We start from the raw sequence: 23,559 nt of genomic DNA on the forward strand, positions 1-23,559 counted from the left end.
GAGCTAGAAGTGGGGGGTCGAGGTGAGGAGGGGGATTATTTAAGATACTCTTTGAAGAGGCAGGGTTTCAGGGGGTTTCGGAAGATGGGCAGGGACTGTTGTCCTAGCTTCAGGGGGAAGCTGGTTTCACCAACACGGTGCCAAGACAGAGAAGAGCTTGGACTGGGCTAAGCGGGAGCTGCCCTCCCGTAGAGGTGGAAGGGCCAAGAGATCAGATGCAGCAGAACGAAGAGCTTGGGTTAGGGTGTAGGGTTTGAGCATAGGGAGGGGCAGTTCCTCTTGCTGTTCTGTAGGTAAGCACCATGGTCTTGTAGTGGATGCGAGCTTCGACTGGAAGCCAGTGGAATGTGCGAAGGAGCGGGGTGACATGGGAGAACTTGAGAAGGTTGAAAACCAGGCGGGCTGCAGCGTTCTGGATAAGTTGCATGGGTTTGATGGAATAACAACATTACAATACCAAACCACTGTAAGAGCAATACATGCTGTAACAGCATTTCAATACCAAACCACTGTGAGGGCAATACATAACAGCATTTCAATACCAAACCACTGTGAGGGCTATAGATAACAGCATTACAATACCAAACCACTGTGAGGGCAATACATAACAGCATTTCAATACCAAACCACTGTGAGGGCAATACATAACAGCATTTCAATACCAAACCACTGTGAGGGCAATACATAACAGCATTTCAATACCAAACCACTGTGAGGGCAATACATAACAGCATTTCAATACCAAACCACTGTGAGGGCAATAGATAACAGCATTACAATACCAAACCACTGTGAGGGCAATACATAACAGCATTACAATACCAAACCACTGTGAGGGCTATAGATAACAGCATTTCAATACCAAACCACTGTGATGGCTATAGATAACAGCATTTCAATACCAAACCACTGTGAGGGCAATACATAACAGCATTTCAATACCAAACCACTGTGAGGGCTATAGATAACAGCATTACAATACCAAACCACTGTGAGGGCTATAGATAACACCATTACAATACCAAAACACTGTGAGGGCTATAGATAACAGCATTACAATACCAAACCACTGTGAGGGCTATAGATAACAGCATTACAATACCAAACCACTGTGAGGGCTATAGATAACAGCATTACAATACCAAACCACTGTGAGGGCTATAGATAACAGCATTACAATACCAAACCACTGTGAGGGCTATAGATAACAGCATTACAATACCAAACCACTGTGAGGGCTATAGATAACAGCATTACAATACCAAACCACTGTGAGGGCTATAGATAACAGCATTACAATACCAAACCACTGTGAGGGCTATAGATAACAGCATTACAATACCAAACCACTGTGAGGGCTATAGATAACAGCATTACAATACCAAACCACTGTGATGGCTATAGATAACAGCATTACAATACCAAACCACTGTGAGGGCTATAGATAACAGCATTACAATACCAAACCACTGTGAGGGCTATAGATAACAGCATTACAATACCAAACCACTGTGAGGGCAATAGATAACAGCATTACAATACCAAACCACTGCGAATAATATTATGAACTTATCATCTTTTTGCTGTGAACAGTTATTTTTAACACAAAGACTTTTTGTTTCCACAATTATGTGTTCACAAATTATTTGTGCACAATCTAATTTTCTAAATATCAATTTTCTTTCAGAACATGTATTTATTCACCCCTCAACTGTTCTCAGTCTTCTAGGAACAGTTAGGACAGTGGACAACGTGTCATGTTTTCTTATTCTGTTCACATTTACCTGGTCTATCTGTTTATCTGTTGTCAATAGTAGTGGCTTCAGGTGGCGGGATGGAGTGATGGCAGGATGGAGGAGTAGAGAGATGGAGAGGGCAGGGATGGAAGGATTTATGGTTGCAGAGGGGTGTAGGGGTAAAGGGAGGGAGGTGTAGAGAGATGGAGGGGTGGGGGGATGGAAGGATGGAGGGTTGGATAGAGGGATGGAAGGGTGGAGGGATGGAGGGGTGGTTGAGAGCAGTCATGTGGGTGATAATGCTTTCTTTGTCTCTCTCCCCCTCCTTCTCTCTGCTCTCTCACTGTCGCTCTCTCTCCCTCCTTCTCAGAGACGGACAACTGGTGTTTCTGAGTGAGGAGGAACGTGCGTCAATGGCCCAGATTAACCCCTGCAGTAGTGAACCCAGAGACAGCGGCCTCCTAGAGAGACTCTTCTCCTCTGACATCAGTACTGTCTACAGACTAGGTAGGAGAGGATCCCTTAGTCTATACAGTATAGAGAATTACTGAGTACTTTCACACTACTGTAGGCAGGGAACCACTGTGTTATACTGAGGACTGTCAGACTATTATAGGTAAGGAACCACTGTGTTATACTGAGTACTTTCACACTACTGTAGGCAGGGAACCACTGTGTTATACTGAGGACTGTCAGACTATTATAGGTAAGGAACCACTGTGTTATACTGAGTACTTTCACACTACTGTAGGCAGGGAACCACTGTGTTATACTGAGTACTGTCAGACTATTGTCGGTAAGGAACCACTGTGTTATACTGAGTACTTTCACACTACTGTAGGCAGGGAACCACTGTGTTATACTGAGTACTGTCAGACTATTATAGGTAAGGAACCACTGTGTTATACTGAGTACTTTCACACTACTGTAGGCAGGGAACCACTATGTTATACTGAGTACTGTCAGACTATTATCGGTAAGGAACCACTGTGTTATACTGAGTACTTTCACACTACTGTAGGTAGGGAACCACTTTGTTATACCATTCCTGAATTAAATCGCTTTAGCTGGCATGTTGCGGTTTATTCATTGTTTAATTATTCAAGGCTCCCTTTGTTATTTCATTTTGTAACTAAAATGCTTGACTGTATTTAAAGACCTGTACTGTCTGCTTTGCCAATAGGTAAGTTATGCTAAAATAGCTACAGTACACAGGACCCTTAGGCCTACAGCCCCATTTCATTTCAATAACTTAGCTTCACAAAGATGCCCTCTGCTGGTCAAACTAGCATCAACTAGCATAAATGGAAACAATGGCTGACAGTTAAATAATGTGCCATAGAATTCTGCATGAGCCCGCAAGCTGTGCTACATTACGAAGCAACATTTAAAGGAAGAACCACTGTATGTGAAACACTAGTTAAATATATATTTCTTCCCACAGATAGACTGGATCAGTCTGATTTTACATACATCAGAAACCAACCAAAACAAGGTTAGTAATACGTTATCTATTAACAAGGTAATAAGATATTTATCAAAGTTAATACTTTGTTTATCAGATTGTTAATACAACCTCAGCTGAATGGTAGAAGATTGTTTAGAGGTCAATATATCCTTCTGTCTCAGTCAAAGCCAATATTTTTTTTTCTCTGACAGCTGTAGATGTTTTGGAAACAACAGAATAAGTAGGCCAGAACACTAAAAGGGGAACTCTATACATAGTCAAACTCTTTACTTTTCTTCCCTGAGGAGAGAAGGAAACTAATAATGTTTCAGTTTTTGCTTACATTTCATTTTACAAGGGACAGGGGCGTAACTTTCACTGGGGATGCCCATTCCGAAATTGCATTTTTATCATTGGAATGTGATACAAAATGAGGCAACAGTGTGCTTTAGGACCATGCAGACTCCCCTGAGCAGTAGGGTAGGCTGTTTGGAGTGTTTATCCGACTGGATAAAATTAAAAAAAACGTATAAAACCAAAGTTGCGCCCATGACAAGGGAGATAATATTTTATTATTTTGTTGAATTGGCACATATTGCAGCACCAAGCTGAACTGCAAGTACAAGCTTCCTTGACTGCTAGGACAGTCAAGGAAGTTTCATAGCTACATTTCTAATGTACAGTACATGGGGTTTCACATACAGTGTACCTAAACCTTTATATTCAGTGTTCATATCTTTCTCTCTCAGAGCATAAGCCCCCCGCCAGCGCCCGGCAGTCCATCATCTCAGAGAAGAGTGACGCTACACCCCCCTACCACTCCTCCCCCCGCCCCTCCCTCTCTCACTCCTCGCCCCGCCCCTCCTTCTACGCCTCCCAGAATGCTTTGGGGCGTGGCGGTGACGGGGAGTTGCTGTCCTTCAGTCTGGACGACACCTTCAGAGAGATGAATGAGTTCCAGGAAGACCCGGCCCTTTTCCTGGAGGAGGGGAGCTGGGAGGGGGTGGAGTCAGAGGTCTGTGACCCAACCCTGACTCTGCTCAACATGCATCACTTCCAGGTGAGAGGTCAAAGGACCACTGTTTTGTAATTTAAGAGATTTAGGGGTTTGTGTCTGGTTTGTATAGTTGTGTTTGTTTGTTCATTCACTGTTGATTGGCAATAAAGTAGTCTATTATATTCATTTTCCATCCTCCTCTCCTCTCCTCTCCTCTCCTCTCCTCTCCTCTCCTCTCCTCTCCTCTCCTCTCCTCTCCTCTCCTCTCCTCTCCTCTCCTCTCCTCCTCTCCTCTCCTCTCCTCCTCTCCTCTCCTCCAGGAGGACTTCCTGCCCCTCTATGACCTAAACCACTCCTTCCTGTGGCTGACGTTCTCAGGACAGAGTGAGGATGAGCTACTGGGCCATCTGGAGGTTGTCAGGGAGGGGGCCAAGAGAACGGGCATGGCCTGGGCACACCGACGGGCATGCTTCCTACTGGGGAGGCTCTGCGCCAAGAAGCTCAAGTACTCCCAGGTAAGGCAGAAGGGAGGAACACTGGAGTATGTACACATATGGACACAGCACATGCACACACACATTTATGCATACACACACAAACACACATGTATAATATGTTAATTTAAGAGCACATAAGAGCACAGTTAATTTAAGAGCACACATATTATGAGTGTGCTCTTAAATGAACTGAAATGTTAATCTCCCACCCCTCTCTCCCAGGCCCGTGTGTATTACGAGGAAGCCCTTGGCGTCTCTGTTGACGGTTTCTCTGACCTCCCTCTCCTCATCGCCCTGTACACCAACCTCACAGCCATCTACCTCAAACAGAAGATGGCCGACAAGCTGCCCCCGACCCTGGAGAAGGCCAGTGCTCTGCTCCTCTGTCTCCCCAGACACACCTTCACCTCCCTGGATGAGTTTGAGCTGCTGAAGCTGGTGCTGCGGAGGTCTGTGGTGGAAGGGGACAAACACCTGGAGGCACGGGTCTGCTACCTCACTGCCAGCCTCTTCCTCCTCCTTAGGTTGGTGTTGTCTGTGTTGTCAAAGCTCCCAAATGGAATCCTATAGCCTATATAGTGCAATTCTTTTAACCAGGTCCCATAGTGCTCTTGTCAAAAATAGTGCATTATATAGTGAATAGGGTGCCATATTGGACACACTCTATGTCCTTTGTTTCGATATATCTGTGAAAAGTTTGTTATAAATCAAATATATAGTTATTATTTTTACGATTATGAACATAGAAAGATAGATGACGCCCTGCCCTTCGTGGAGCGTCTCCAGTTCCTTACTGTTACCCTGTCTGCTGAGGAGGGACGCCCCATCGCCCCCCTGGACCTCAACTGGCTCCTGTCCCGGCTCTACCACCGTAAATACATGCCCTACCTGGCCCTGGCATCACTCAGCCTGGACTCTGGACAGGACCACTCACTACAGGACGCCTTCCACAGGATAGAACTGTTCAGCAGGAACTCGGTAGGCTATGGTTTGTTTGTTAGGCCATCACATTCTAATATTCCAAAAACAAATGACATATTGATACAAAGTATACAACAGACACACTGGAAATATCCAACACAACCAAAAAATTATAAATAACATATGACTCTTTAAATGTTTTACATGTACATTTTCCATAGGTGCGTCTGAATCCGCGATGGAAAGAGGGGACGTCCCTTCTCCCCGCCCAGATCGTGGTGTATCTTCAGCAGGCTCTGGCCATTGCAGAGCGTGGTGAGGACCTTAAGACCCAGAGAGACCTGTGTCTGGGCTTGGCCTGTGTGTACCAGCAACACGGCGCCCTGGTGAAGGCCCTGCCCTGTGCCCAGCAGGCTGTACAGACCGGGGGAGGTATCAACGAGGAGGAGGGGTTCGAGGCTTCAGTACTGTTGGGATGGTTGTTAGTCCTGACGGGACAGCCTGAGAGGGCACAGAACACCCTACAGCCACTACTGCAGTCTCTACAGGTAACTACAGTCTCTATAGGTAACTGCAGTCTCTACAGGTAACTACAGTCTCTACAGTTGACTGCAGTCTCTACAGGTAACTACAGTCTCTACAGGGAACTGCAGTCTCTACAGGTAACTACAGTCTCTACAGGTAACTACAGTCTCTACAGCTAACTGCAGTCTCTACAGGTAACTGCAGTCTCTACAGGTAACTGCAGTCTCTAAGGGTAACTGCAGTCTCTACAGGTAACTACAGTCTCTACAGGTAACTGCAGTCTCTACAGGTAACTACAGTCTCTACAGGTAACTGCAGTCTCTACAGGTAACTGCTGTCTCTACAGGTAACTACAGTCTCTACAGGTAACTGCAGTCTCTATAGGTAACTACAGTCTCTACAGGTAACTACAGTCTCTACAGGTAACTGCAGTCTCTACAGGTAACTACAGTCTCTACAGGTAACTGCAGTCTCTACAGGTAACTACAGTCTCTATAGGTAACTACAGTCTCTACAGGTAACTACAGTCTCTACAGGTAACTGCAGTCTCTACAGGTAACTGCAGTCTCTACAGGTAACTGCAGTCTCTACAGGTAACTACAGTCTCTACAGGTAACTACTAAAGGTAACTAACTACATTACAGATATCTCTAAACTATTGTGAGTATCATTACCATAGTCAACATTGACCCCTAGTCCCTATCCGCTGCACATTTGCTTAGCTCTGAAAGAACTGGTCAGATTTAAGGAACAAGGTAGCAGCTCTGCCTTGCCACCTGCTCGTGTTACAGTAGTTTTTAACAGGAGTAGTAAAGATCTTGTAATCAATGAATAAATCAAACCTCTATCTCCTCTCTTCTCTTTCAGGGAACCGACAGCCCGACCCAGGTGGGAGTGGTCCACAACCTGCTGGCTCTGTGTCTGCGGCGGCAGGGTCACATCCCAGAGGCCGGCAGCCACCTCCACCACGCCCTCACCATCTCCAGGGAGAGTGGCAACCAGAGGAACCAGGCCCTGGCCCTCGCCAACCTGGGCTGCCTGGCACTGGGCGTGGGGGCACCCACACTGGCAGAAGGATTCCTATTTAGGTCAGCAAGGAGGGAGTGTGTGTGTGTGTGTGTGTGTGTGTGTGTGTGTGTGTGTGTGTGTGTGTGTGTGTGTGTGTGTGTGTGTGTGTGTGTGTGTGTGTGTGTGTGTGTGTGTGTGTGTGTGTGTGTGTGTGTGTGTGTGTGTACAGTAGGTGGATGCTTACATCCGTGAGTGTTATGGTTGTAAAATGATTAATCCTTTACAGGTTGTGTTAGAATGTTAGTGTCTGTATCTCTACATGGTTGTAACCTGCTGAGTGGGACTGGTCTGTATCTCTACATGGTTGTAACCTGCTGAGTGGGACTGGTCTGTATCTCTACATGGTTGTAACCTGCTGAGTGGGACTGGTCTGTATCTCTACATGGTTGTAACCTGCTGAGTGGGACTGGTCTGTATCTCTACATGGTTGTAACCTGCTGAGTGGGACTGGTCTGTATCTCTACATGGTTGTAACCTGCTGAGTGGGACTGGTCTGTATCTCTACATGGTTGTAACCTGCTGAGTGGGACTGGTCTGTATCTCTACATGGTTGTATCCTGCTGAGTGGGACAGGTCTGTATCTTTACATGGTTGTAACCTGCTGAGTGGGACTGGTCTGTATCTCTACATGGTTGTAACCTGCTGAGTGGGACTGGTCTGTATCTCTACATGGTTGTAGCCTGCTGAGTGGGACTGGTCTGTATCTCTACATGGTTGTAACCTGCTGAGTGGGACTGGTCTGTATCTCTACATGGTTGTAACCTGCTGAGTGGGACTGGTCTGTATCTCTACATGGTTGTAACCTGCTGAGTGGGACTGGTCTGTATCTCTACATGGTTGTAGCCTGCTGAGTGGGACTGGTCTGTATCTCTACATGGTTGTAACCTGCTGAGTGGGACTGGTCTGTATCTCTACATGGTTGTAGCCTGCTGAGTGGGACTGGTCTGTATCTCTACATGGTTGTAGCCTGCTGAGTGGGACTGGTCTGTATCTCTACATGGTTGTAACCTGCTGAGTGGGACTGGTCTGTATCTCTACATGGTTGTAGCCTGTTGAGTGAGTGGAACTGTTTCCTACTATATTTCCCTCAGGTCTCTGTGGTTGTTCCTGGAGATCTGGGAGAGTCCCGTTGACGAGGAGCACGTCCAGACCTACCTATGGCTGGGGCGGAGCTACAAGGACAGGGGGAGGAGCCAGGACGTCAGGCTGTGTTATGAGATGGGCCTCCTCATATCCCTCCAGGCCAGGAACCTCCACAGTGAGTTACCTTAACCCTAACCCTCCACACCAGGAACCTCCACAGTGAGTTACCTTAACCCTAACCCTCCACACCAGGAACCTACCCAGTCAGTTACCTTAACCCTAACCCTCCACACCAGGAACCTACCCAGTGAGTTACCTTAACCCTAACCCTCCACACCAGGAACCTACCCAGTGAGTTACCTTAACCCTAACCCTCCACACCAGGAACCTACCCAGTGAGTTACCTTAACCATAACGCTCCACACCAGGAACCTACACGTTAATTACTGTCCGAACCCTAACCCTCCACACCAGGAACCTACACGTTTAATAATACTGTCAAAACGAACCCTAACCCTCCACACCAGGAACCTACACGTTTAATAATACTGTCAAAACGAACCCTAACCCTCCACACCAGGAACCTACACGTTTAATAATACTGTCAAAACGAACCCTAACCCTCCACACCAGGAACCTACACGTTTAATAATACTGTCAAAACGAACCCTAATCCTCCACACCAGGAACCTACACGTTTAATAATACTGTCAAAACGAACCCTAATCCTCCACACCAGGAACCTACACGTTTAATAATACTGTCAAAACGAACCCTAAGCCTCCACACCAGGAACCTACACGTTTAATAATACTGTCAAAACGAACCCTAATCCTCCACACCAGGAACCTACACGTTTAATAATACTGTCAAAACGAACCCTAACCCTCCACACCAGGAACCTACACGTTTAATAATACTGTCAAAACGAACCCTAACCCTCCACACCAGGAACCTACACGTTTAATAATACTGTCAAAACGAACCCTAACCCTCCACACCAGGAACCTACACGTTTAATAATACTGTCAAAACGAACCCTAACCCTCCACACCAGGAACCTACACGTTTAATAATACTGTCAAAACGAACCCTAACCCTCCACACCAGGAACCTACACGTTTAATAATACTGTCAAAACGAACCCTAACCCTCCACACCAGGAACCTACACGTTTAATAATACTGTCAAAACGAACCCTAACCCTCCACACCAGGAACCTACACGTTTAATAATACTGTCAAAACGAACCCTAACCCTCCACACCAGGAACCTACACGTTTAATAATACTGTCAAAACGAACCCTAACCCTCCACACCAGGAACCTACACGTTTAATAATACTGTCAAAACGAACCCTAACCCTCCACACCAGGAACCTACACGTTTAATAATACTGTCAAAACGAACCCTAACCCTCCACACCAGGAACCTACACGTTTAATAATACTGTCAAAACGAACCCTAATCCTCCACACCAGGAACCTACACGTTTAATAATACTGTCAAAACGAACCCTAACCCTCCACACCAGGAACCTACACGTTTAATAATACTGTCAAAACGAACCCTAACCCTCCACACCAGGAACCTACACGTTTAATAATACTGTCAAAACGAACCCTAACCCTCCACACCAGGAACCTACACGTTTAATAATACTGTCAAAACGAACCCTAACCCTCCACACCAGGAACCTACACGTTTAATAATACTGTCAAAACGAACCCTAATCCTCCACACCAGGAACCTACACGTTTAATAATACTGTCAAAACGAACCCTAACCCTCCACACCAGGAACCTACACGTTTAATAATACTGTCAAAACGAACCCTAATCCTCCACACCAGGAACCTACACGTTTAATAATACTGTCAAATCGAACCCTAATCCTCCACACCAGGAACCTACACGTTTAATAATACTGTCAAAACGAACCCTAATCCTCCACACCAGGAACCTACACTTTTAATAATACTGTCAAAACGAACCCTAACCCTCCACAACAGGAACCTACACGTTTAATAATACTGTCAAAACGAACCCTAACCCTCCACACCAGGAACCTACACGTTTAATAATACTGTCAAAACGAACCCTAACCCCCTCCACACCAGGAACCTACACGTTTAATAATACTGTCAAAACTAACCCTAACCCTCCACACCAGGAACCTACACGTTTAATAATACTGTCAAAACGAACCCTAACCCTCCACACCAGGAACCTACACGTTTAATAATACTGTCAAAACGAACCCTAATCCTCCACACCAGGAACCTACACGTTTAATAATACTGTCAAAACGAACCCTAACCCTCCACACCAGGAACCTACACGTTTAATAATACTGTCAAAACTAACCCTAACCCTCCACACCAGGTACCTACACGTTTAATAATACTGTCAAAACGAACCCTAACCCTCCACACCAGCAACCTACACGTTTAATAATACTGTCAAAACGAACCTTAACCCTCCACACCAGGAACCTACACGTTTAATAATACTGTCAAAACGAACCCTAACCCTCCACACCAGGAACCTACACGTTTAATAATACTGTCAAAACGAACCCTAACCCCCTCCACACCAGGAACCTACACGTTTAATAATACTGTCAAAACTAACCCTAACCCTCCACACCAGGAACCTACACGTTTAATAATACTGTCAAAACTAACTCTAACCCTCCACACCAGGAACCTACACGTTTAATATTTCTGTCAAAATGAACCCTAATCCTCCACACCAGGAACCTACACGTTTAATAATACTGTCAAAACGAACCCTAACCCTCCACACCAGGAACCTACACGTTTAATAATACTGTCAAAACGAACCCTAAACCTCCACACCAGGAACCTACACGTTTAATAATACTGTCAAAACGAACCCTAACCCTTCACACCAGGAACCTACACGTTTAATAATACTGTCAAAACGAACCCTAATCCTCCACACCAGGAACCTACACGTTTAATAATACTGTCAAAACGAACCCTAACCCTCCACACCAGGAACCTACACGTTTAATAATACTGTCAAAACGAACCCTAACCCTCCACACCAGGAACCTACACGTTTAATAATACTGTCAAAACGAACCCTAACCCTCCACACCAGGAACCTACACGTTTAATAATACTGTCAAAACGAACCCTAACCCTCCACACCAGGAACCTACACGTTTAATAATACTGTCAAAACGAACCCTAACCCTCCACACCAGGAACCTACACGTTTAATAATACTGTCAAAACGAACCCTAACCCTCCACACCAGGAACCTACACGTTTAATAATACTGTCAAAACGAACCCTAATCCTCCACACCAGGAACCTACACGTTTAATAATACTGTCAAAACGAACCCTAACCCTCCACACCAGCAACCTACACGTTTAATAATACTGTCAAAACGAACCCTAACCCTCCACACCAGGAACCTGCACGTTTAATAATACTGTCAAAACGAACCCTAACCCTCCACACCAGGAACCTACACGTTTAATAATACTGTCAAAACGAACCCTAATCCTCCACACCAGGAACCTACACGTTTAATAATACTGTCAAAACGAACCCTAACCCCCTCCACACCAGGAACCTACACGTTTAATAATACTGTCAAAACTAACCCTAACCCTCCACACCAGGAACCTACACGTTTAATAATACTGTCAAAACTAACCCTAACCCTCCACACCAGGAACCTACACGTTTAATATTTCTGTCAAAATGAACCCTAATCCTCCACACCAGGAACCTACACGTTTAATAATACTGTCAAAACGAACCCTAACCCTCCACACCAGGAACCTACACGTTTAATAATACTGTCAAAACGAACCCTAACCCTCCACACCAGGAACCTACACGTTTAATAATACTGTCAAAACGAACCCTAATCCTCCACACCAGGAACCTACACGTTTAATAATACTGTCAAAACGAACCCTAATCCTCCACACCAGGAACCTACACGTTTAATAATACTGTCAAAACGAACCCTAACCCTCCACACCAGGAACCTACACGTTTAATAATACTGTCAAAACGAACCCTAACCCTCCACACCAGGAACCTACACGTTTAATAATACTGTCAAAACGAACCCTAATCCTCCACACCAGGAACCTACACGTTTAATAATACTGTCAAAACGAACCCTAACCCTCCACACCAGGAACCTACACGTTTAATAATACTGTCAAAACGAACCCTAACCCTCCACACCAGGAACCTACACGTTTAATAATACTGTCAAAACGAACCCTAATCCTCCACACCAGGAACCTACACGTTTAATAATACTGTCAAAACGAACCCTAACCCTCCACACCAGGAACCTACACGTTTAATAATACTGTCAAAACGAACCCTAACCCTCCACACCAGGAACCTACACGTTTAATAATACTGTCAAAACGAACCCTAACCCTCCACACCAGGAACCTACACGTTTAATAATACTGTCAAAACGAACCCTAACCCTTCACACCAGGAACCTACACGTTTAATAATACTGTCAAAACGAACCCTAATCCTCCACACCAGGAACCTACACGTTTAATAATACTGTCAAAACGAACCCTAACCCTCGACACCAGGAACCTACACGTTTAATAATACTGTCAAAACGAACCCTAACCCTCCACACCAGGAACCTACACGTTTAATAATACTGTCAAAACGAACCCTAACCCTCCACACCAGGAACCTACACGTTTAATAATACTGTCAAAACGAACCCTAACCCTCCACACCAGGAACCTACACGTTTAATAATACTGTCAAAACGAACCCTAACCCTCCACACCAGGAACCTACACGTTTAATAATACTGTCAAAACGAACCCTAATCCTCCACACCAGGAACCTACACGTTTAATAATACTGTCAAAACGAACCCTAACCCTCCACACCAGGAACCTACACGTTTAATAATACTGTCAAAACGAACCCTAACCCTCCACACCAGGAACCTACACGTTTAATAATACTGTCAAAACGAACCCTAACCCTCCACACCTGGAACCTACACGTTTAATAATACTGTCAAAACGAACCCTAACCCTCCACACCAGGAACCTACACGTTTAATAATACTGTCAAAACGAACCCTAACCCTCCACACCAGGAACCTACACGTTTAATAATACTGTCAAAACGAACCCTAACCCTCCACACCAGGAACCTACACGTTTAATAATACTGTCAAAACGAACCCTAACCCTCCACACCAGGAACCTACACGTTTAATAATACCGTCAAAACGAACCCTAACCCTCCACACCAGGAACCTACACGTTTAATAATACTGTCAAAACGAACCCTAACCCTCCACACCAGGAACCTACACGTTTAATAATACTGTCAAAACGAACCCTAACCCTCCACACCAGGAACCTACACGTTTAATAATACTGTCAAAACGAACCCTAACCCTCCACACCAGGAACCTACACGTTTAATAATACTGTCAAAACGAACCCTAACCCTCCACACCAGGAACCTACACGTTTAATAATACTGTCAAAACGAACCCTAACCCTCCACACCAGGAACCTACACGTTTAATAATACTGTCAAAACGAACCCTAACCCTCCACACCAGGAACCTACACGTTTAATAATACTGTCAAAACGAACCCTAAACCTCAACACCAGGAAACTACACGTTTAATAATACTGTCAAAACGAACCCTAACCCTCCACACCAGGAACCTACACGTTTAATAATACTGTCAAAACGAACCCTAACCCTCCACACCAGGAACCTACAAGTGTAATAATACTGTCAAAACGAACCCTAACCCTCCACACCAGGAACCTACACGTTTAATAATACTGTCAAAACGAACCCTAATCCTCCACACCAGGAACCTACACGTTTAATAATACTGTCAAAACGAACCCTAACCCTCCACACCAGGAACCTACACGTTTAATAATACTGTCAAAACGAACCCTAACCCTCCACACCAGGAACCTACACGTTTAATAATACTGTCAAAACGAACCCTAACCCTCCACACCAGGAACCTACACGTTTAATAATACTGTCAAAACGAACCCTAACCCTCCACACCAGGAACCTACACGTTTAATAATACTGTCAAAACGAACCCTAACCCTCCACACCAGGAACCTACACGTTTAATAATACTGTCAAAACGAACCCTAATCCTCCACACCAGGAACCTACACGTTTAATAATACTGTCAAAACTAACCCTAACCCTCCACACCAGGAACCTACACGTTTAATAATACTGTCAAAACGAACCCTAACCCTCCACACCAGGAACCTACACGTTTAATAATACTGTCAAAACGAACCCTAACCCTCCACACCAGGAACCTACACGTTTAATAATACTGTCAAAACGAACCCTAACCCTCCACACCAGGAACCTACACGTTTAATAATACTGTCAAAACTAACCCTAACCCTCCACACCAGGAACCTACACGTTTAATAATACTGTCAAAACGAACCCTAACCCTCCACACCAGGAACCTACACGTTTAATAATACTGTCAAAACGAACCCTAACCCTCCACACCAGGAACCTACACGTTTAATAATACTGTCAAAACGAACCCTAACCCTCAACACCAGGAAACTACACGTTTAATAATACTGTCAAAACGAACCCTAACCCTCCACACCAGGAACCTACACGTTTAATAATACTGTCAAAACGAACCCTAATCCTCCACACCAGGAACCTACACGTTTAATAATACTGTCAAAACGAACCCTAACCCTCCACACCAGGAACCTACACGTTTAATAATACTGTCAAAACGAACCCTAACCCTCCACACCAGGAACCTACACGTTTAATAATACTGTCAAAACGAACCCTAATCCTCCACACCAGGAACCTACACGTTTAATAATACTGTCAAAACGAACCCTAATCCTCCACACCAGGAACCTACACGTTTAATAATACTGTCAAAACGAACCCTAATCCTCCACACCAGGAACCTACACGTTTAATAATACTGTCAAAACGAACCCTAACCCTCCACACCAGGAACCTACACGTTTAATAATACTGTCAAAACGAACCCTAATCCAAAACCTAACATTAACGCTAGTTCAACTAAACTAAGAAAGACAACAACCAATGACGATTATTGCATGTAAATCAAAAGTAGCCACTATCAGTCCTCTGTCCTCTCTCTCTCTCTCTAGGTCAGATGGTGGTGGCTAAAGTCCTGAGTCGTCACTATGCTGACATGCTGCTGTATGGACAGAGTATCCTCTACTATGAGCACTGTGTGTCTGTGTCCAGGGACCTGAAGGACAAGAGACTAGAGGGAGAATATCTAGAGATCCTCAGCAGCCTCTACCTCTCCCTCAATACTGAGAAGTAGGTTTATATATCTGTCTGTCTGTCTCTACCTCTCCCTCAATACTGAGAAGTAGGTTTATATATCTCTGTCTGTCTCTACCTCTCCCTCAATACTGAGAAGTAGGTTTATATATCTCTGTCTGTCTCTACCTCTCCCTCAATACTGAGAAGTAGGTTTATATATCTGTCTGTCTGTCTCTACCTCTCCCTCAATACTGAGAAGTAGGTTTATATATCTCTGTCTGTCTCTACCTCTCCTCAATACTGAGAAGTAGGTTTATATATCTGTCTGTCTGTCTCTAACTCTCCCTCAATACTGAGAAGTAGGTTTATATATCTCTGTCTGTCTCTACCTCTCCCTCAATACTGAGAAGTAGGTTTATATATCTGTCTGTCTCTACCTCTCCCTCAATACTGAGAAGTAGGTTTATATATCTGTCTGTCTGTCTCTACCTCTCCCTCAATACTGAGAAGTAGGTTTATATATCTGTCTGTCCCTCAATACTGAGAAGTAGGTTTATATCTCTGTCTGTCTCTACCTCTCCCTCAATACTGAGAAGTAGGTTTATATATCTGTCTGTCTGTCTCTACCTCTCCCTCAATACTGAGAAGTAGGTTTATATATCTGTCTGTCTCTACCTCTCCCTCAATACTGAGAAGTAGGTTTATATATCTCTGTCTGTCTCTACCTCTCCCTCAATAATGAGAAGTAGGTTTATATATCTCTGTCTGTCTCTACCTCTCCCTCAATACTGAGAAGTAGGTTTATATATCTGTCTGTCTGTCTCTACCTCTCCCTCAATACTGAGAAGTAGGTTTATATATCTCTGTCTCTCTCTACCTCTCCCTCAATACTGAGAAGTAGGTTTAAATATCTATCTGTCTGTCTCTACCTCTCCCTAAATACTGAGAAGTAGGTTTATATATCTGTCTGTCTGTCTCTACCTCTCCCTCAATACTGAGAAGTAGGTTTATATAGCTCTGTCTGTCTCTACCTCTCCCTCAATACTGAGAAGTAGGTTTATATATCTGTCTGTCTCTACCTCTTCCTCAATACTGAGAAGTAGGTTTATATATCTGTCTGTCTGTCTCTACCTCTCCCTCAATACTGAGAAGTAGGTTTATATATCTCTGTCTGTCTCTACCTCTCCCTCAGTACTGAGAAGTAGGTTTATATATCTGTCTGTCTGTCTCTACCTCTCCCTCAATAGTGTGAAGTAGGTTTATATATCTGTCTGTCCCTCAATACTGAGAAGTAGGTTTATATATCTGTCTGTCCCTCAATACTTTGAAGTAGGTTTATATATCTCTGTCTGTCTCTACATCTCCCTCAATACTGAGAAGTAGGTTTATATATCTCTGTCTGTCTCTACCTCTCCCTCAATAATGAGAAGTAGGTTTATATATCTCTGTCTGTCTCTACCTCTCCCTCAATACTGAGAAGTAGGTTTGTATATCTGTCTGTCTGTCTCTACCTCTCCCTCAATACTGAGAAGTAGGTTTATATATCTGTCTGTCTGTCTCTACCTCTCCCTCAATACTGAGAAGTAGGTTTAAATATCTGTCTGTCTGTCTCTACCTCTCCCTCAATACTGAGAAGTAGGTTTATATATCTGTCTGTCTCTACCTCTCCCTCAATACTGAGAAGTAGGTTTATATATCTCTGTCTGTCTCTACCTCTCCCTCAATACTGAGAAGTAGGTTTATATATCTCTGTCTGTCTCTACCTCTCCCTCAATACTGAGAAGTAGGTTTAAATATCTGTCTGTCTGTCTCTACCTCTCCCTAAATACTGAGAAGTAGGTTTATATATCTGTCTGTCTGTCTCTACCTCTCCCTCAATACTGAGAAGTAGGTTTATATATCTGTCTGTCTCTACCTCTCCCTCAATACTGAGAAGTAGGTTTATATATCTGTCTGTCTGTCTCTACCTCTCCCTCAATACTGAGAAGTAGGTTTATATATCTGTCTGTCTGTCTCTACCTCTCCCTCAATACTGAGAAGTAGGTTTATATATCTCTGTCTGTCTCTACCTCTCCCTCAATACTGAGAAGTAGGTTTATATATCTGTCTGTCTGTCTCTACCTCTCCCTCAATACTGAGAAGTAGGTTTATATATCTGTCTGTCTGTCTCTACCTCTCCCTCCATACTGAGAAGTAGGTTTATATATCTCTGTCTGTCTCTACCTCTCCCTCAATACTGAGAAGTAGGTTTATATATCTCTGTCTGTCTCTACCTCTCCCTCAATACTGAGAAGTAGGTTTATATATCTGTCTGTCCCTCAATACTGTGAAGTAGGTTTATATATCTGTCTGTCTCTACCTCTCCCTCAATACTGAGAAGTAGGTTTATATATCTCTGTCTGTCTCTACCTCTCCCTCAATACTGAGAAGTAGGTTTATATATCTGTCTGTCTGTCTCTATCTCTCCCTCAATACTGAGAAGTAGGTTTATATATCTCTGTCTGTCTCTACCTCTCCCTCAATACTGAGAAGTAGGTTTATATATCTGTCTGTCTGTCTCTACCTCTCCCTCAATACTGAGAAGTAGGTTTATATATCTGTCTGTCCCTCAATACTGAGAAGTAGGTTTATATATCTGTCTGTCTGTCTCTACCTCTCCCTCAATACTGAGAAGTAGGTTTACATATCTGTCTGTCTGTCTCTACCTCTCCCTCAATACTGAGAAGTAGGTTTATATATCTGTCTGTCTGTCTCTACCTCTCCCTCAATACTGAGAAGTAGGTTTATATATCTCTGTCTGTCTCTACCTCTCCTCAATACTGAGAAGTAGGTTTATATATCTGTCTGTCTCTACCTCTCCCTCAATACTGAGAAGTAGGTTTATATATCTGTCTGTCTGTCTCTACCTCTCCCTCAATACTGAGAAGTAGGTTTATATATCTGTCTGTCCCTCAATACTGAGAAGTAGGTTTATATCTCTGTCTGTCTCTACCTCTCCCTCAATACTGAGAAGTAGGTTTATATATCTGTCTGTCTGTCTCTACCTCTCCCTCAATACTGAGAAGTAGGTTTATATATCTGTCTGTCTCTACCTCTCCCTCAATACTGAGAAGTAGGTTTATATATCTCTGTCTGTCTCTACCTCTCCCTCAATACTGAGAAGTAGGTTTATATATCTGTCTGTCTCTACCTCTCCCTCAATACTGAGAAGTAGGTTTATATCTCTGTCTGTCTGTCTCTACCTCTCCCTCAATACTGAGAAGTAGGTTTATATATCTCTGTCTGTCTCTACCTCTCCCTCAATACTGAGAAGTAGGTTTATATATCTGTCTGTCTGTCTCTACCTCTCCCTCAATACTGAGAAGTAGGTTTATATATCTGTCTGTCTGTCTCTACCTCTCCCTCAATACTGAGAAGTAGGTTTATATATCTCTGTCTGTCTCTACCTCTCCCTCAATACTGAGAAGTAGGTTTATATATCTCTGTCTGTCTCTACCTCTCCCTCAATACTGAGAAGTAGGTTTATATATCTGTCTGTCCCTCAATACTGTGAAGTAGGTTTATATATCTGTCTGTCTGTCTCTACCTCTCCCTCAATACTGAGAAGTAGGTTTATATATCTCTGTCTGTCTCTACCTCTCCCTCAATACTGAGAAGTAGGTTTATATATCTGTCTGTCTGTCTCTATCTCTCCCTCAATACTGAGAAGTAGGTTTATATATCTCTGTCTGTCTCTACCTCTCCCTCAATACTGAGAAGTAGGTTTATATATCTGTCTGTCTGTCTCTACCTCTCCCTCAATACTGAGAAGTAGGTTTATATATCTGTCTGTCCCTCAATACTGAGAAGTAGGTTTATATATCTGTCTGTCTGTCTCTACCTCTCCCTCAATACTGAGAAGTAGGTTTATATATCTGTCTGTCTGTCTCTACCTCTCCCTCAATACTGAGAAGTAGGTTTATATATCTGTCTGTCTGTCTCTACCTCTCCCTCAATACTGAGAAGTAGGTTTATATATCTCTGTCTGTCTCTACCTCTCCCTCAATACTGAGAAGTAGGTTTATATATCTCTGTCTGTCTCTACCTCTCCCTCAATACTGAGAAGTAGGTTTATATATCTCTGTCTGTCTCTACCTCTCCCTCAATACTGAGAAGTAGGTTTATATATCTGTCTGTCTGTCTCTACCTCTCCCTCAATACTGAGAAGTAGGTTTATATATCTGTCTGTCTGTCTCTACCTCTCCCTCAATACTGAGAAGTAGGTTTATATATCTGTCTGTCTCTACCTCTCCCTCAATACTGAGAAGTAGGTTTATATATCTGTCTGTCTGTCTCTACCTCTCCCTCAATACTGAGAAGTAGGTTTATATATCTGTCTGTCCATCAATACTGAGAAGTATGTTTATATCTCTGTCTGTCTCTACCTCTCCCTCAATACTGAGAAGTAGGTTTATATATCTGTCTGTCTGTCTCTACCTCTCCCTCAATACTGAGAAGTAGGTTTATATATCTGTCTGTCTCTACCTCTCCCTCAATACTGAGAAGTAGGTTTATATATCTCTGTCTGTCTCTACCTCTCCCTCAATACTGAGAAGTAGGTTTATATATCTGTCTGTCTCTACCTCTCCCTCAATACTGAGAAGTAGGTTTATATATCTCTGTCTGTCTCTACCTCTCCCTCAATACTGAGAAGTAGGTTTATATATCTGTCTGTCTGTCTCTACCTCTCCCTCAATACTGAGAAGTAGGTTTATATATCTCTGTCTGTCTCTACCTCTCCCTCAATACTGAGAAGTAGGTTTATATATCTGTCTGTCTGTCTCTATCTCTCCCTCAATACTGAGAAGTAGGTTTATATATCTCTGTCTGTCTCTACCTCTCCCTCAATACTGAGAAGTAGGTTTATATATCTGTCTGTCTGTCTCTACCTCTCCCTCAATACTGAGAAGTAGGTTTATATATCTGTCTGTCCCTCAATACTGAGAAGTAGGTTTATATATCTGTCTGTCTGTCTCTACCTCTCCCTCAATACTGAGAAGTAGGTTTATATATCTGTCTGTCTGTCTCTACCTCTCCCTCAATACTGAGAAGTAGGTTTATATATCTGTCTGTCTGTCTCTACCTCTCCCTCAATACTGAGAAGTAGGTTTATATATCTCTGTCTGTCTCTACCTCTCCTCAATACTGAGAAGTAGGTTTATATATCTGTCTGTCTCTACCTCTCCCTCAATACTGAGAAGTAGGTTTATATATCTGTCTGTCTGTCTCTACCTCTCCCTCAATACTGAGAAGTAGGTTTATATATCTGTCTGTCCCTCAATACTGAGAAGTAGGTTTATATCTCTGTCTGTCTCTACCTCTCCCTCAATACTGAGAAGTAGGTTTATATATCTGTCTGTCTGTCTCTACCTCTCCCTCAATACTGAGAAGTAGGTTTATATATCTGTCTGTCTCTACCTCTCCCTCAATACTGAGAAGTAGGTTTATATATCTCTGTCTGTCTCTACCTCTCCCTCAATACTGAGAAGTAGGTTTATATATCTGTCTGTCTCTACCTCTCCCTCAATACTGAGAAGTAGGTTTATATCTCTGTCTGTCTGTCTCTACCTCTCCCTCAATACTGAGAAGTAGGTTTATATATCTCTGTCTGTCTCTACCTCTCCCTCAATACTGAGAAGTAGGTTTATATATCTGTCTGTCTGTCTCTACCTCTCCCTCAATACTGAGAAGTAGGTTTATATATCTGTCTGTCTGTCTCTACCTCTCCCTCAATACTGAGAAGTAGGTTTATATATCTGTCTGTCTGTCTCTATCTCTCCCTCAATACTGAGAAGTAGGTTTGTATATCTCTGTCTGTCTCTACCTCTCCCTCAATACTGAGAAGTAGGTTTATATATCTGTCTGTCTGTCTCTACCTCTCCCTCAATACTGAGAAGTAGGTTTATATATCTGTCTGTCCCTCAATACTGAGAAGTAGGTTTATATATCTGTCTGTCTGTCTCTACCTCTCCCTCAATACTGAGAAGTAGGTTTATATATCTGTCTGTCTGTCTCTACCTCTCCCTCAATACTGAGAAGTAGGTTTATATATCTGTCTGTCTGTCTCTACCTCTCCCTCAATACTGAGAAGTAGGTTTATATATCTCTGTCTGTCTCTACCTCTCCTCAATACTGAGAAGTAGGTTTATATATCTGTCTGTCTCTACCTCTCCCTCAATACTGAGAAGTAGGTTTATATATCTGTCTGTCTGTCTCTACCTCTCCCTCAATACTGAGAAGTAGGTTTATATATCTGTCTGTCCCTCAATACTGAGAAGTAGGTTTATATCTCTGTGTGTCTCTACCTCTCCCTCAATACTGAGAAGTAGGTTTATATATCTGTCTGTCTGTCTCTACCTCTCCCTCAATACTGAGAAGTAGGTTTATATATCTGTCTGTCTCTACCTCTCCCTCAATACTGAGAAGTAGGTTTATATATCTCTGTCTGTCTCTACCTCTCCCTCAATACTGAGAAGTAGGTTTATATATCTGTCTGTCTCTACCTCTCCCTCAATACTGAGAAGTAGGTTTATATCTCTGTCTGTCTGTCTCTACCTCTCCCTCAATACTGAGAAGTAGGTTTATATATCTCTGTCTGTCTCTACCTCTCCCTCAATACTGAGAAGTAGGTTTATATATCTGTCTGTCTGTCTCTACCTCTCCCTCAATACTGAGAAGTAGGTTTATATATCTGTCTGTCTGTCTCTACCTCTCCCTCAATACTGAGAAGTAGGTTTATATATCTCTGTCTGTCTCTACCTCTCCCTCAATACTGAGAAGTAGGTTTATATATCTCTGTCTGTCTCTACCTCTCCCTCAATACTGAGAAGTAGGTTTATATATCTGTCTGTCTGTCTCTATCTCTCCCTCAATACTGAGAAGTAGGTTTATATATCTCTGTCTGTCTCTACCTCTCCCTCAATACTGAGAAGTAGGTTTATATATCTGTCTGTCTGTCTCTACCTCTCCCTCAATACTGAGAAGTAGGTTTATATATCTGTCTGTCCCTCAATACTGAGAAGTAGGTTTATATATCTGTCTGTCTGTCTCTACCTCTCCCTCAATACTGAGAAGTAGGTTTATATATCTGTCTGTCCATCAATACTGAGAAGTATGTTTATATCTCTGTCTGTCTCTACCTCTCCCTCAATACTGAGAAGTAGGTTTATATATCTGTCTGTCTGTCTCTACCTCTCCCTCAATACTGAGAAGTAGGTTTATATATCTGTCTGTCTCTACCTCTCCCTCAATACTGAGAAGTAGGTTTATATATCTGTCTGTCTGTCTCTACCTCTCCCTCAATACTGAGAAGTAGGTTTATATATCTGTCTGTCTCTACCTCTCCCTCAATACTGAGAAGTAGGTTTATATATCTCTGTCTGTCTCTACCTCTCCCTCAATACTGAGAAGTAGGTTTATATATCTGTCTGTCTCTACCTCTCCCTCAATACTGAGAAGTAGGTTTATATCTCTGTCTGTCTGTCTCTACCTCTCCCTCAATACTGAGAAGTAGGTTTATATATCTCTGTCTGTCTCTACCTCTCCCTCAATACTGAGAAGTAGGTTTATATATCTGTCTGTCTGTCTCTACCTCTCCCTCAATACTGAGAAGTAGGTTTATATATCTGTCTGTCTGTCTCTACCTCTCCCTCAATACTGAGAAGTAGGTTTATATATCTCTGTCTGTCTCTACCTCTCCCTCAATACTGAGAAGTAGGTTTATATATCTCTGTCTGTCTCTACCTCTCCCTCAATACTGAGAAGTAGGTTTATATATCTGTCTGTCTGTCTCTATCTCTCCCTCAATACTGAGAAGTAGGTTTATATATCTCTGTCTGTCTCTACCTCTCCCTCAATACTGAGAAGTAGGTTTATATATCTGTCTGTCTGTCTCTACCTCTCCCTCAAT

At 43.2% G+C, this 23,559-nt stretch overlaps 1 protein-coding gene across 3 annotated transcripts in view; it reads left to right on the forward strand.

The window, feature by feature from the left end:
- LOC106612144 (SH3 domain and tetratricopeptide repeat-containing protein 2) overlaps nucleotides 1-23,559 on the forward strand; it is a 96,163-nt gene that overhangs the window by 22,228 nt on the left and 50,376 nt on the right. For all 3 annotated transcript variants that reach the window (XM_014213060.3, XM_045724178.2, XM_014213058.3), the window contains 10 exons: nucleotides 2,107-2,243; nucleotides 3,181-3,231; nucleotides 3,933-4,243; nucleotides 4,501-4,695; nucleotides 4,900-5,201; nucleotides 5,424-5,655; nucleotides 5,820-6,146; nucleotides 6,991-7,211; nucleotides 8,283-8,449; nucleotides 15,488-15,665. In XM_014213060.3, coding sequence (XP_014068535.3) covers nucleotides 2,107-2,243; nucleotides 3,181-3,231; nucleotides 3,933-4,243; nucleotides 4,501-4,695; nucleotides 4,900-5,201; nucleotides 5,424-5,655; nucleotides 5,820-6,146; nucleotides 6,991-7,211; nucleotides 8,283-8,449; nucleotides 15,488-15,665 — 2,121 coding nt within the window. The remainder of the gene's footprint in view (nucleotides 1-2,106; nucleotides 2,244-3,180; nucleotides 3,232-3,932; nucleotides 4,244-4,500; nucleotides 4,696-4,899; nucleotides 5,202-5,423; nucleotides 5,656-5,819; nucleotides 6,147-6,990; nucleotides 7,212-8,282; nucleotides 8,450-15,487; nucleotides 15,666-23,559) is intronic.

Source organism: Salmo salar, chromosome 09, assembly GCF_965601325.2.
Source record: "Salmo salar chromosome 09, fSalSal1, whole genome shotgun sequence".
NCBI lineage: Eukaryota > Metazoa > Chordata > Actinopteri > Salmoniformes > Salmonidae > Salmo > Salmo salar.